This window comes from Sinocyclocheilus grahami, unplaced genomic scaffold (assembly GCF_001515645.1).
Source record: "Sinocyclocheilus grahami isolate Dianchi unplaced genomic scaffold, SAMN03320097.WGS_v1.1 scaffold4.1, whole genome shotgun sequence".
Classification (NCBI taxonomy): Eukaryota; Metazoa; Chordata; class Actinopteri; order Cypriniformes; family Cyprinidae; genus Sinocyclocheilus; species Sinocyclocheilus grahami.
In genome coordinates, this window is record NW_015505183.1 from 3,413,370 (window position 1) to 3,429,053 (window position 15,684).

The window sequence follows — 15,684 nt, forward strand, 5'->3', positions numbered from 1 at the left end:
CCTGTGGAGCTAATGTTAATTAATTGATGTGAGCTTGGTTTTATATGGTTACATTTTATTTTGATGGTCCCCTTAATCAATCGACTATAAGCAACTTTGCAACTACATGCCAAGTTGCCAACTAGGGATGCAGCGATGCAGCGATTTCACAATTACTAATAATACTTAGCAATATTGTTATCTATTATCCCTTTTATAGTATTATGCATAAGTCAATAAGTCAAAAGATTTTTTTTTTCACCATGTTTCCAGTTTTCTGCCCCAGGTCCAAAAGAAAAGTAAAGAATGTACAAACTGAAAACACTACATACTTTTGTGATCTATTTTCATTAGTTATTTTCAAAAGGGAAATACTGACATGGACGTTTACAGAGCAGAGGTCACCTTTTTAATTCCAATTGGAGAGATAGACATTTGTTTGTCTTTATTATTATTATTAAAACATCCTCTCAGAGCAACACATCTCTACAGTTCTATAGGCCAAGAGATGTATTCATTATAACATAGTGACTAAAGAACTGAACTATACTTTCTTTCTTCTGTGGAACAACAAAAGGAGGGGTTTAAAGAACTGTGCTGCTTGCTCTTTTCCATGTAATTACAATCAAGATTTCAAAATGAACCTAAAATCATCATAAAATTGATCTATTTGAGATTCCATGATAGATAAAGTCATATGATAGCTTTGCATGAAAGCAACATTAAATTTAAGTCATTATTCACTGAAGATCTTCTTGGAACATTCATGATATTTCAACTTCAAACAACTTATTCTTTTTAATAAACTGGTTGATATACACTACCATTCAAATGTGTGGGGTCAATAAATATTAAACTGATCAAACATGACAGTAAAGACATTTATTAATATTTATAAACACTTTGCCACCACAGGAATAAATTCTATTTATTATTTTATTATATCAAATTTGTATGAAAATAATATTTCAAAATATGATCAAATAAATTGAGCCTTTGTAAACATAAGAGGCTTTTTTTTTTTTTATCTAACTAAACTTCTAAACTCTGTTTCTTAGGGTTTCAGTTTACTGAAATATGATCTGCTGGAGGTGAAGATTATTGTTTAATAATGACTTTTGTCACTTTTGTTTAAAAGTTTAATGAAATTTTGGTCGACCAGCAAAATTCTTTAACATTTTCCATTTCTGTTCTACTAAAGAAAGAATGTAAAGTTTGGAATGACATCCGGATGAGTAAAAAATGGCATATATAAATATAATTTCGGTAACACTTTCTATGAAACCCGTATTTATAATGCATTATAAGGGTATTCTTAAGGTATTATAATGAATGCATAATGCATTATAAAAAAACTTATAATATGTTATATCAACTCATGAATAATCATAACAACAGTTATAATACATCATAATACTTACGTATTTGTGGTTATAAGTTTAAGAGTATGATTATTTATAACACACAATAAACACCATATTAAATCTACTTCATTTACAGAATAATGGACTGTATCATATCTTGACATTGTTTATTTAAGATCTGCACAGTATCTTACTACAGGTTGTGAGTGGTTAGATGTTGAGTGTTTCCTGTGGAGCTAATGTTAATTAATTGATGTGAGCTTGGTTTTATATGGTTACATTTTATTTTGATGGTCCCCTTAATCAATCGACTATAAGCAACTTTGCAACTACATGCCAAGTTGCCAACTAGGGATGCAGCGATTAACCGGTTTCACAATTACTAATAATACTTAGCAATATTGTTATCTATTATCCCTTTTATAGTATTATGCATAAGTCAAAAACCAACAAGATTTTTTTTTTCACCATGTTTCCAGTTTTCTGCCCCAGGTCCAAAAGAAAAGTAAAGAATGTACAAACTGAAAACACTACATACTTTTGTGATCTATTTTCATTAGTTATTTTCAAAAGGGAAATACTGACAAATACCCTTATAATGTATTATAAATATGGGCTTCATAGAAAGTGTTACCATAATTTCTTTTTGAGATAAATTCTTTTAATATTTAAAAAAATATTCAGTGTTTCAAAGTGCACAAGTGTTAGGCTATGCAACATATTTCATTAAGGATTTGAATCAATTGAACCACAGTACATGACATTTAATATCAAACAGCTTGATTAACTCTGTGTCCTTTTACCAAAACCTTTTGTTTATCAGACAGCCTCTCGTCCAGCCTCTCGTCCTCTCGCCTCGTGGGTCTTTAGCATTCTACAAGAAGAACGATTCAGATCCAGGAGTCAATGAAAATGAGTAAATGTCACGGACACCCTTGTACACACACACACGCATGCAAGCACACACACGCACACACACACATAATCCATAGAAGTCTTTAGGTTAATTAAGTCTTGAAGGAGTTTGATATTTTTAGACATTTAATTAACCAAAAACGCCAGAGGACAGACACAATCTGTGGTGTAAAACTCTTGATAAATCACTGAGATTCGAGTCCCCCTCCCCCAGTATGGATGGCCCGTATGACTGTATAATACTGTGTGATATCAACTGGTGAAGATTTTGCTATTCAGTTTATACAAACGTAGTCTAAATATGTTTTTACAAAGAAACATGGATTAATGCGAAAATACAAAGCGGGCTGTGTTCCACTTGTATGATGCATGGCCATAGGTGTATGTATATCATGTATTTTATGACAACTAATGTAGCTCATTCGATCAGAATTTATTGATTTAGCTTTCCATTTATTTTTATTAACTCTAGACTACAGAATGTGAAGCTGTTGCTGCATTAATGCCAGGTTACTTCATTTTTAAAGTATTTAATTCACTGGATTAAATATATAAATATATATATATATATATATATATAAATTTTTTTATAAAATTTTTTTATACAGTATATATACTACTATTAAAAAGTTTGGGGTCAGTACGATTTTTTTTAAAAAGTAATAGTTTTATTCTTTTTTTTTTAATACATTACAGTTTCCACAAAAATATTAAGCAGTACAACTCAAAATATCAAGAAGAAATTGATACGAAGTGTTTATTGAGCGCCAAATTAGAAGTATTTCTGAAGGACCACGTGACACTGAAGACTGGATTAATGTCTTCTAAAAAATTCAGCTTTGCAATCACAGGAATAAATTGCATTTTCAAATAATGTTTGAACAGAAAACCATTATTTCACACTATTACTGTTTTTACTGCATTTTTGATCAAATAAATGCAGCCTTAGTGAGCATAAGAAACTTTTAAAAACATTTAGAATCTTACCAACTCCAAACTCTTTCTCAAAGCATGATATAAGATTTCCCCCATAAGAGATTGTTTAAAATCACAAAACACAAAATATTAGAGTGATGAAAAAACAAGCACTGAATGTTAATGATACGTGGCATTGCATTTTTTTTTTTTTTACTCAAATTCAGTTTAAGCAATATAAACAAATTCAGTTTAAGCTATATAAACAAATTCAATATTAAAGCTAATTTACGTGTTTGTTTTTGAACAAGAGTCTGTGATTATCTCCTCTGAAAGACCAAACATGTTCAAGCTCATTTAGGGGACAAACAGTGACAAAAATAACATCTCCTGTCACCAACATTCCCTTACCCATCTTCACACTCACACACCCAGCTGTGTCTGACCTCTTTAGTTGTCTGACTCTCACAGTTTATTGAGATGTTGTCAAGACAGAGTCTCTTTGTGTCCGTATGTGTGTGTTTGTGTGTGTGTGTGTGCGTGCGTGCGTGCAAGAGTTACTGTTTGGCTCCTGCTGGCTTGTAAACAGTCTTATTAATTGGTTATTAGATTCACCTTCACTGACCTACCAGAAAATCTATTAAAATGCAATCTCTCTTCTTGTAGCCTTTAGATGCAGGTGAAGAATACAGAGAGAAAGAGCAAGGTGGAATCATAATGAGAACGGTAAACTCTGCTTAAGAGTGTGAAAGAGTTTGCGGTTAGACACTGCAAGGCCCAGCTAGAGAGGTCTGTTCCTTTAAAACTTTTCCCATGATCCTGTATAATTCATGTTCTCAGTGCAGTGGACTAAACCCAGCGATGTTTGCCAACCTCTACTGAAATGTCAAAGTCATAATGTTTGAATACTTAATTTCTGATTTTCTGTGCTACTCTTAAGGACATTCACACAATGTTGAGAAAAGCTCAACTATGTAAATGCGATGTGATGCGGTGACTACCAATGGGACTGGAGACATGTCACCTGTCTCCTCCTGTAGTTGAGTTTAGGACATACAGAGGAGATGTTATGTTATGAGCAGTTTAACTGCTTTACATGATTATGTGTGCAGCATTATTATCAAAAATTAGGCATGAAAAAAACATATTCAGGTCTTTTGTATGTGCTTCATTAAATATGAAGCTGTTTTACTCAAGATACCTTCAAAGGAGCTACCAAAGACGAGCATGGCCGATGTCCATTGCATAATCAGGCTGATATCTAAAAGTTTTATTCTTCTCACTAACATTCAGATAATAAGTCGAATAGAATGTCAACAATAAAAATAACTAGGTTAGCTGGTCACCTTAAAAGTCCATAGATAACGCAGTCAACTCATACTGCTGTCAACACTTTCTCTGACAAGCGGATGCAATGAGATCTGTTTTCCTGTCAGTAAAAATATCTAAATATCTTTAGAACAAGATACATGCACTTGAGGCTCCACTAGCATATAAATGCTTTCAGAGAATAAACAGTACTGTTCAAAAGTTTGGGGTCAGTAAGAAGATTCTCACAAAGGCTGCATTTATTTTCAAAATACAGTAAAAACAGTAATACTGTGAAATATAACAACAATTTTAAAAAACTATTTTAATACATTTGTGTAATACATAATACAAAATGTTTCCGTGATGGCAAACCTGAATTTTCAGCAGCCATTACTCCAGTCTTGAGTGTCACATGATCCTTCAGAAATCATTCTAATATATTGATTTGGTGCTCAAGAAACATTATTGTTGTCAATGTTGAAAACAGTTAATTTCAATAAAACAATAATTCTGAGGAAACCATCATTTTTTCAGGAACCTTTGATGAATAGAAAGTTCAAAAGAACCGCATTTATTTGAAACAGAAGTTTTTGTACCAATGTAAAAGTTTTTACTGTCACTTTTGATCATCCTTGCTGTGTTAAAAAAAGGAAAGCAAGAAGGAAAGCAAGAAAGAAAGAAAAATCTTACTAACCTCAAAACTTTATGCATCTTGAAATAGACATATTTTACTAAACCCACTGGTTTTCCTTTGTTTATCTTGAAATACCTGTATTTTACTAAACCCACTCTTTTTAAAGCATTTATCCAACTAAATACACAAGCTTAAAACAAGAAAAAGACAAGAAAGGCCCTTTTTCTTGCTTATGTAGCAGAGTGAGGTATAGACCCAGTATGGTTGGCTGGCGTTACCCAAACAAGTGAACCTATCAGTGTTTGTTCTTGATCATGATTGTTCAGTTGGGTCAGTTTCATGAGCCAATTAGTGACTGTGTTGTGCATATAAAAGGGGGAAGTGTTTGGTTGCCTGGGATGCATCATCCTTGGTACCGCCCCTTTGTGACATGTGGTGCTTTGAATGAGTGCTAGCAGTTGGGTTATTCTCCTGTCTTTCGTGTGCTGGCTGTTGGCCAGTTTTCAGGTTAGTCCCCGTTTTAAAAATGCCTTTTTGCCTGTTAAATAGAGGCTTATTACCTTGTTTTTAGATATGGGCCTGCAAGTAGCTGTAATCCTGTGTGGTGAGCGACCATGTGTATTGCAGCATTGTACGGTTTTCTTGGTAGGTATGGGTAGTTTAAAGTTTGTTTTTATGCATAACTTTTGTTCAATATCCAGCAGGATTGATTGCATGTCCAGGGGTTTCCAATTATCTTAATTGAAGCCTAACGAACCTCAAGTAACTTACTGCACTTCTGCTCTGCTCTACTCTGTTTTGTTCTGTCTGGAATTCATCTGGGTCAGTCTGTTATGTATTGTTTGGTGCGTGGATTTACGTGGGAGGGGTTGCCACTGGTTTTCCTTTGTTTATCTTGAAATACCTGTATTTTACTAAACCCACTCTTTTTAAAGCATTTATCCAACTAAATACACAAGTTTTAAACAAGAAAAGCTTAAAACAAGAAAAAGACAAGAAAGGCCCTTTTTCTTGCTTATGTAGCAGAGTGAGGTATAGACCCAGTATGGTTGGCTGGCGTTACCCAAACAAGTGAACCTATCAGTGTTTGTTCTTGATCATGATTGTTCAGTTGGGTAAGTTTCATGAGCCAATTAGTGACTGTGTTGTGCATATAAAAGGGGGAAGTGTTTGGTTGCCTGGGATGCATCATCCTTGGTACCGCCCCTTTGTGACATGTGGTGCTTTGAATGAGTGCTAGCAGTTGGGTTATTCTCCTGTCTTTCGTGTGCTGGCTGTTGGCCAGTTTTCAGGTTAGTCCCCGTTTTAAAAATGCCTTTTTGCCTGTTAAATAGAGGCTTATTACCTTGTTTTTAGATATGGGCCTGCAAGTAGCTGTAATCCTGTGTGGTGAGCGACCATGTGTATTGCAGCATTGTACGGTTTTCTTGGTAGGTATGGGTAGTTTAAAGTTTGTTTTTATGCATAACTTTTGTTCAATATCCAGCAGGATTGATTGCATGTCCAGGGGTTTCCAATTATCTTAATTGAAGCCTAACGAACCTCAAGTAACTTACTGCACTTCTGCTCTGCTCTACTCTGTTTTGTTCTGTCTGGAATTCATCTGGGTCAGTCTGTTATGTTTTGTATTGTTTGGTGCGTGGATTTACGTGGGAGGGGTTGGCCATGGTACCTTGTACTGCGTGTCCACATGGAGTGCTGTGTTTAATATTTTTGATTTTCACGTGTGTGTCATGGGTATTGAGTGTGGGGTGGAAATCTGAGGGTCTTTGCTGGCCACCTCCCTCTTTATTTTGTTATCTTATTGTTTTGTAAGTTACTGGTAAAGACGTGTGATGTATTCTAAGTGGTTTTTATTAATAGTGTTAATAAAGTGATTGTTTATCTGTCTCTCCTTATGCTCACCCTGCCTTTGGCAACGACCCTGTGTCCCTTTGCTTAGGGCTGTTATGTCCTGGTGTATTCCGGGTGGCGTAGTCGACTATAGGATTTCTCTTATTATTGGTCATTTTCAAACTCCTGACCACTTACTGCCACACTTAAGGATACCATTTGGGGCTTAAGGATACTTGGACATTTTACTGGAACACAAGACAAAATTACTGATGACAAAATACTTTTGAAGAAAATGATTTTCTTTTTTGCATTAAGTTTGAATGGGCCATTACACTTTAATCAGGACAAGCCTTCACCCTGAGCTGTGGGACATCCACCTGGTGACTGCTATCACCGTAAAAGTCATGCTGAAATATTTAAAATTGTTAAATCAGTTTCTGTGCATCTTAATAATGCATCCATAATCTGACTGATAGTTCATAGGCAATGAAAAGCCTTAATGTAAACACCTCAACGGGGAGAAGTAATCAGATCTTGAAAGAGGTGGAGCAGATCTGCCAGTTTAAAGTAAACGATCTGCAAAATAGCTGCTTTATTGCTACCGCTCAGCATGCGGTGCTCAGGACACCGGACCATCAGAGTGAAGGGGCACACGTCCCTCCCGGAGAGTTTGCGTCACAGTGGGCTGCATCGATAACAGCAGCCAAAAATAGCACTGGCGTGATAGACGGCACAGGCTATTTTTGTTGGGGTCGAGAGAACCTATTAAATGCCTGACCCAGAGATGCATCACAATCATTGACTGCTGGATGGTTTCTGTCCTTTTTCTGCAGGCTGATGTTTAATCCATTTGGACATATTTGAAATACAAACACACTTAAGCTAATTGCTTTGCTCAGAAAGACAGATGGGAAGAGGTTGTTTTCATCCCTCAGTGAAAGTCCACATTTTTGTCACAGACGCGTTTGAAATGAAATTAGAATTAGGAGTGATTACTGACAAAAGCCCATCGGCCTTTTTAAAAAAAAAAAGTGAAAGTGGTTTTGCACTTTTGCTGGAAGAAAAATGTGTTTGTTTTATAAGTTAAAACAATCTTGTGTGACCTGTAAAGGTAAAATTGTCTTCATATGAAGCTTGCCGTCAATCATTAGTGGGCAAAGACACAATCCTATCCATAAGCTTTGCCACAATGTTGTTATGAAGACAAATTGGATCTAGAAGAGACATATGGACTTTAGGATGTCCGGATGAAGGCTGGGCACAATTCCTGAACATTAACCAACAGACTTTCTGGTTTTTATCATCACAACCTACTGTACACACTCAGGAAAAAAGGTACAAAATTTGCCACTGGGGTAGTACCTTTTCAAAGGGTGCACCTTTAAATAAGGTACTTATTTACCCCTAAAGGTACATATTTGTACCTTTTGAAAAGGTACTGCCCCAGTGTCAACTTTTGTACCTTTTTTCAGAGAGTTTACACACCTATTAAAACCTCACTGACCAATGACAGTATCAGCTTAACAGAAGCATATTCACTTCCGGATAATGTTAGGCATATTATTATCGTGTCATTGTCATTGTTGACACAAAATATGCACAGGATATAGCTCAGCTTTGTCTAAGTTGACTCTGTGGGACCTGCAAAGAGGTCTACACAAGCCTCTAAAACGTAAAACTTAATATTGATTTAGGTTCTCTTTCTCTCTGGATTCTTTCTTTCCCTGAGGAAACACTCAGATCCATCCATTTATTAATTCTCCCAATGGGGCCATCAGCCTCACTGCTTCTGCTGTGCTATTGCATAAGTCCAGGACTGGTGGAGGCTGCTGTGTCAGCAGATGTTTACTGAGGGTGTTTTTTCATTGTACCTGCTGATCTAACTGCTTGAGCCAGACATCTGTAATACTAACTAGTTCTGATAGACCAGCATATGTTGTGTTTTGGATGCTTGCCTATTTTGAGATGTTGGTCTCTAGACTCTACACCTGGCTCCTTAACTAGCCAGTAAGGCTACAGTACAGGTCAAACAGATTCACTAGCTAAAGGCCATTGCTGGTCCACCACAGACTAACTGGACCAGAATGAAAATTAATTTTAGTATTTTTAAAGAAAAAGTATAATTCCATTGTAAAATTAACAAATAATTTCAATAATAAATACATAAATTACTTTTTTACAGTATTTTTAAATGTTGCATAAATGCAATCCAATAATGAACTTCTATATGTTAAAGAACAGTACTAAACAATGTGGTAACATACTGTTATTAATTCATTAATATTTCATTACTGAATTACTGATTTAAAAAGTGCATAATGTGTATATGAATACAATGCACATAATGTTATAGGAACAACCAGTCAGTAGCTTCACTGATTTTTAGTTGTATGCTGTGTTTGATTCATTAACTGACTCATTAGATTCATTTATTTGGAAATCTGACAACTGGTTGTTCCATATGTTTTTCACTTACTATAAAAAAAGAATAAACTCATTAGATTCATTAGTTTTGAGAATCAGACTAGGGCTGTAACCACCACAGACATCAAGTCCCCCCAAATATTAGAAATAGCCAAATTGTCCCCCCAAGATGGCCAATCAAATTGTCCAAATTTTCTTTTGATTTGCAATAAAGAACTGACTTTCAATAATAAATACATAAATTACTTTTTTACAGTATTTTTAAATGTTGCATAAATGCAATCCAATAATGAACTTCTATATGTTAAAGAACAGTACTAAACAATGTGGTAACATACTGTTATTAATTCATTAATATTTCATTACTGATTTAAAAAGTGCATAATGTGTATATGAATACAATGCACATAATGTTATAGGAACAACCAGTCAGTAGCTTCACTGATTTTTAGTTGTATGCTGTGTTTGATTCATTAACTGACTCATTAGATTCATTTATTTGGAAATCTGACAACTGGTTGTTCCATATGTTTTTCACTTACTATAAAAAAAGAATAAACTCATTAGATTCATTAGTTTTGAGAATCAGACTAGGGCTGTAACCACCACAGACATCAAGTCCCCCCAAATATTAGAAATAGCCAAATTGTCCCCCCAAGATGGCCAATCAAATTGTCCAAATTTTCTTTTGATTTGCAATAAAGAACTGACTCATTAGAGTCGTTTGTTTGGAAATCACTATATTGTTTGCACTGCCCATTTTGCAATAGATTCAGTAGCAGTGTTGCAGCTCTAGTGCAGGAAACTTGGTCCAAGTATTTTCATACAGTATCCTGTTTCATATGGATATTTATTTTAAAAAATGGAACCAGTTCTGAAAAAGAACAGTCATATTCTAAAACAAGATTGAATTAACTAAAGCAATATCACTGTCTTCTTTAAAGTAGGCCTAGTATTATTAAAAAGGTGCCAAGGACATGTACTAAAACACAATAATGATCCCATCAGGAGAAGCAATTTCAAGAAATATTCGCATAGTAGCTATACTTTACTGTGACAGATATGTGATTCATTTCAGCAATTTTGGAAAGTGATTGCATTTTGCTACAATGCTAACCTGTGACAATTCAGCATCTGTATATAGGATGAAGAGGCCTAATTGTACAAATGAACTAGAAAACCGCAAGAAGCTATTTCCAGTGGTCTGACAGTACCATGAATAATGCATCCTGACGAAATGTGATGCATTTGGAAAATCATACGGTATCACAGAAAGATCAATGCTAATTAATATGACTCATTGTTTGCAATAATTCCGTACATAAACAACAGGAACAAACTGGTCTAGTTGGAGTGACAGGACCAATAAATCTGCCTCTCAATTTAGCACATTAGCACCTCACAACAACATACACACATATTTCAATCGGGCTATATTATCCACCAGCATAAACAACATATTCCTGCCCATATTCCACAACCCTTTCAGTGGACTATTACTTTCGACTCAGTTGGGAATCCTCTGAATCATAAATAACAATCTTCAGGCACCAATAAGCCATGGATCAGAAAGCAGCCACACAGAGTTTTTCTTTGAAAATGAATAGCATGCCTTAATATTTACGCCCCTCACATATACAAACATTCAAGAATCTCCTCTTACAGCAGTAGCTCTCAACTTTTTTGACTGCAAGCAAGGCCCCACATTGTCCACAACAATATTCAAATGCTTTTCTGATGATTTTCTGGATAAGAAGGATAAGAATTTTCAAAAATATTTTTGCTTACAATTTCTACCATATAAATATTTTCAACATAAATACAAAAATGTATATTCAAAAAAAGTATAAAAATGCCCATAGCGATTCCAGGTCTATAAATGACACATTTATAATTAGGATAACATATATATCCAGGTTTTTCTAGATCATGGGAATCCTGGTTATTTTAAATCATCTTGACGTCCCTATGGAAGTCTGCTGAGGCCCCCTTGTTGAAAACCACTGTCTTACAGCACAGCATCACCAGCAGTCACATCTTCATGAACGAGATCTCACCTGCAAATAATGACAAGGCCTCATGGAGGACTTCAGATCTTGAGGCATGGTCGGTTTCTCCAGGTTGAGGGAAGATTTGCGGTAAGCTTCTTTGGCCTGGCTGACAGTCAGTGTCGACCAGGAGCTGCGCTTCATAAATTTGCCCTCAGGGGCCATAGAGATGCTCTCGCATGCCGAGCATTTCACATCGTTGTTGCTCTTGGAGGTCTTGAGAGAAAGGTCACCAAAGTGGCCATGCCCTGTGTCCGGGTAACAGTGAGTGATATGATCTCCGTGGTAGCGGCTCATGATGCTGGGAGTCCGGTAGGTGCTGTCGCTGTCCAGGTTGTCATCAGAACTCCACCAGCCTGCTATCCCTGAGCGTTGCTTGGAGTCTGACTTGCGTTCCTTACTCTTACTCCGTTTGTTGTGTTTGTGGTTCCCATGGTGATGTCCGTGATGGTGGTGGTGGTGGTGTCCGCTGTCTGAGCGAGAGTCTCCCTTGGTGCCGTTCATCTTGGATGACCCCTCGAGCGAGTGGGATTTGGTGAAGAGCTTCTGGACGGAGTGCACCAGGTGGCGGATACGCCCGGGACTCTCGTTGCGCTGCTCGCTGCTTGTGGTGGTTCCGGACGTGCGCTGGTACTGCAGCGTGTGAAAACCATCTCTATGAATCGGCAACTGCTTCTCGAACTGGTCCAGGAGGTTCGCAGGAATACGATTCATCTTAACAGACCCGCTGCCCCCACCGCCAACTCCGATCCCTCCACTGCCACCACCACTGTGAGAAGTGGAGCCGTCGTCTCTCGAGCCGTCGTGGTGTGAACTGTAGTGCATTCTGGGAAAGGTGCTGCTGGAAACGTGGTCAGATGCCATAGAAACGGGCATCACCATGCACTCCGAATGGATGGAGCTGCGGGGCGAGCAGCGGTGTGGATCCAGAGGGCAGCTCTCAGTCGGACTGAGCAGGTAGGGAGAGCGGGAATCGGGGCCGACATGCTGCAAGGGGTCAAGAGACTGATCGCAGTCTGGCAGCCCACAGGAGTGACCTGATGTGAAGGTGAGCTGAGGACGACCGCTTGATAAACCTTTCATATTCCTGGGAAGGGGGAGGTAGCTGTCTTCATCGAAGTATGACGGTGGAGACCATGAATCTAGCTGATCTATGAAAGACAGAGAGGAAAAGAGAGCGGAGAGGATTAGTGAGCTTGATTCATTTTACTTTGGCATTCAGCATCAGTTTAGACCTCGTTCAGTCTTTCTGCAAACTATATTTTTGGGCATTTTTCCCCATGGGCGTGTAGGAAGCATTAATAGCGATGTTTGCAAAACAGTCTGCCGTGATTCAAACGAGCTGATTACAAAATCACTGTCGTTTTCATGAATTCAAGCGATCATGCAGCAGCCTCTCAGCTGCACAGTCATGGAAAACACGACACTTCAATTCATGAATGGAACAAAATCATGTTGTCCAGACGAAAGCACGTCCCACAGCCCTCCGCCGATCCGCCCCATCTGGTCCTGCCAAGCCTTAAGAGGACAGAGTTGCAGGCCTTGCCATTTATCCAATGCAAAGTAAAATAATAGCCTATCATTTCGGAACCGCTGGGCCATCCGTCAAAGCCGGCTCCGGAGAGAGAGGGAGCACTTCGAGGTGCTTCAGCAATTGTCCTTGAGAGACATTGCTCAGAGATTAAAACCACATTCACTGTGATCTTTCATCACAGCCACATATGGGCAGCCTGTCACTAACTTCATCAGAGCTCAGAGATGCTGTTTTTTTCACATCCAGCTGTTTGCCCTTTCTGACATAACTATTTTATGCTGCTGGATCATATGTCATTTCACACTGGTGATTCATGTGAATTTTCATGTGGTGAAAGTACAGGGTAATGCATATTAAAATAAAGGTAATTTTTTCATTTTTCAATTGCTGGAGAGAAAAAATAAACATGTTAGTTTTAATGAGTTTTTCAGTGTCAAAAGTGAGGGCTTGTTAAACCCCATTCTTTTTTAATCTCAACTAAGGTATTATTAACAAAGTTGTTTTTCATATCCAAGCGAAAGCACATAGTCTGGCATACAGTATATTTACATTCTGAGAAAATATGCATACGTAGAGCATTTAAACTCCTATTTCATCTATGTAGGCTTTAAAGCTGTTAAAGAATAGCCCAATTAACCCTGGAAATTTCCTTTTTTTTTGTGTTACATGCTGGCACAGACCTCTGATGACTTGAACTTGACTACATACTAAAACAAGCCAAACATGGCACCAGTGCTATAGTCAAACCACAATGCAATGCACAGTACTAACACAGTCAGACTGAAGACTATTTTCCACGTGGCTCATGTCATGGCCATAACTTCTGTTATCAGACAATTTCACATACAGAATAAATTAATCATATTAAGCTTATTATAAATAGATAATTTATAAAATGGCATCAGTAGCTGAAAACTTTTGTATGTAGCTGCAAGGTGTCGGTATATAAGACAAATTAAAAATTACTGAGCATACACGTACGTCTGTATGAAAAATACATCGACAAGTCAAGAATTCACTACTGTTCAAAAGTTCGGGGTCAGTAAGTCAGTTGTTTTTTAACTAATACTTCTATTAAGCACAGATGCATTAAATTGATAAAAAGTGACAGAAAAAGACATCTATAATTCCACATAAAAATTAAGCAGCACAACTGTTTTCAACATTGATACTACGAAATCATTATTAAGCACCAAATCAGCAAATCTGGAGTAATGGCTGCTGAAAAATCAGCTTTGCTATCACAGCAATAAACTACATTTTAAAATATAGTACATTTATTTGAAAGTGTAATAATGTTTCACAATATTACTGTTTTACTGTATTTTTTATCAAATAAATGCAGTCTTGGTGAGTACAAGTGACTTCTTTAAAAAAAAAAAAAAAACAACAAAATCTTACAGACTTTTGAACCGTAGTGTATTTCTGAAAAACACACAGGGCCCAGAAAAGAAGAAAACACACATATCTGATTCACACTGGTAGCAAAGAACTGGACTGAAGACAAAAGCAAAAACATCTTGGTGTGAATTTGGAAAGAAACCAATTCAAAACCCTCCCTTGTGTTTAATTAGAGCACAAACAGAGTACTGACCCATAAGGAGATCTTTAGCTCAGGTCAGCACACACCATAATGATGCCCAAGTCCATCTTGATTGAAGAGGACCTGAAGGAGAATGTCAAGTTTGTTTATTCTGAGCGTGTAAAAGAATATTCTAGAGTGATAGCGAATCACAAAAAGGCACTTCATTAAAATTAAACTTTGTGAAATGCTGAACAACACAGAGAATCACATTAATGCACATCCAGAACAAATGGTCCAATTTGGATCACCATCTGTAAACACTGGCCAATGCAGACACTTCATTACGTTCTTTCAAAGGTTAAAAGCAAGGAACCTTCATGGAATCAGGGTTGTTCATCAGAAAATCGAAGAGATGCGATTGTGTTCTTAACTCCCATAAGGCTCTGCAATAAACCACAATGTTACATTTCTGAATCTGAGAGGATGGATGAAACTGACAGGACCAGAATGGTTCTGGTCTCATTGGGGATGTAATAGTCTTAGAGCAACCTGTCCTTTGTTATTTTTCCTTCATCGAAATCCAACACAACTGCAGTGAAATATCTGGAGACAACAACAGAGGAAAAGCAGATTGCAGACAGAAATTAAAAGCTTTATCTTTTACACTTTGCTTTTAAAAGAGACAACATAGTGTTTCTAAACCTAGTCAGCTGAGCTTTTCTAAACCCAGTGGACTAAATCAGCCACAAGAATATCACCTTGAGAGAAGCAGGCCCGTAATTCACTGCAGAAAGCAGAGAAACTTACACTATATCAATCCAGCTGCTGACAACATATGCCATGTATTTGATGCTATTATATCTTGCCTGAATTTCAAACATATTAGAGAAGATGACAAAAAGAAATATTTAAATTATATCTATATATATATAATTGTTTTTTGCACTACAATCACTTTATCTGCACTGTTTTACTTTTACTGGTTTGCACTCTATCTGCCATATGCCTTGTGCTTTATATATACAGTGGGTACGGAAAGTATTCAGACCCCCTTAAATTTTTCACTCTTTGTTATATTGCAGCCATTTGCTAAAATCATTTAAGTTAATTTTTTTTCCTCATTAATGTACACACAGCACCCCATATTGACAGTATTTGTATTTATGTATTTAATCTGTACCTATCTGTATTTATGTTAT

At 36.9% G+C, this 15,684-nt stretch overlaps 1 protein-coding gene across 1 annotated transcript in view; it reads right to left on the minus strand.

Moving 5' to 3' along the window:
* Positions 1-14,601, minus strand: part of LOC107583025 (disks large-associated protein 2-like) — a 48,971-nt gene extending 34,370 nt beyond the window's left edge. The window contains exons 1-2 of the mRNA XM_016269105.1: positions 14,555-14,601; positions 11,436-12,577 (exon numbers count right to left, since the gene is read on the minus strand). Of these exons, the coding sequence (XP_016124591.1) occupies positions 11,436-12,577; positions 14,555-14,558 (1,146 nt within the window). The 5' untranslated portion in view covers positions 14,559-14,601. The remainder of the gene's footprint in view (positions 1-11,435; positions 12,578-14,554) is intronic.
* Positions 14,602-15,684: the final 1,083 nt, after the last annotated feature.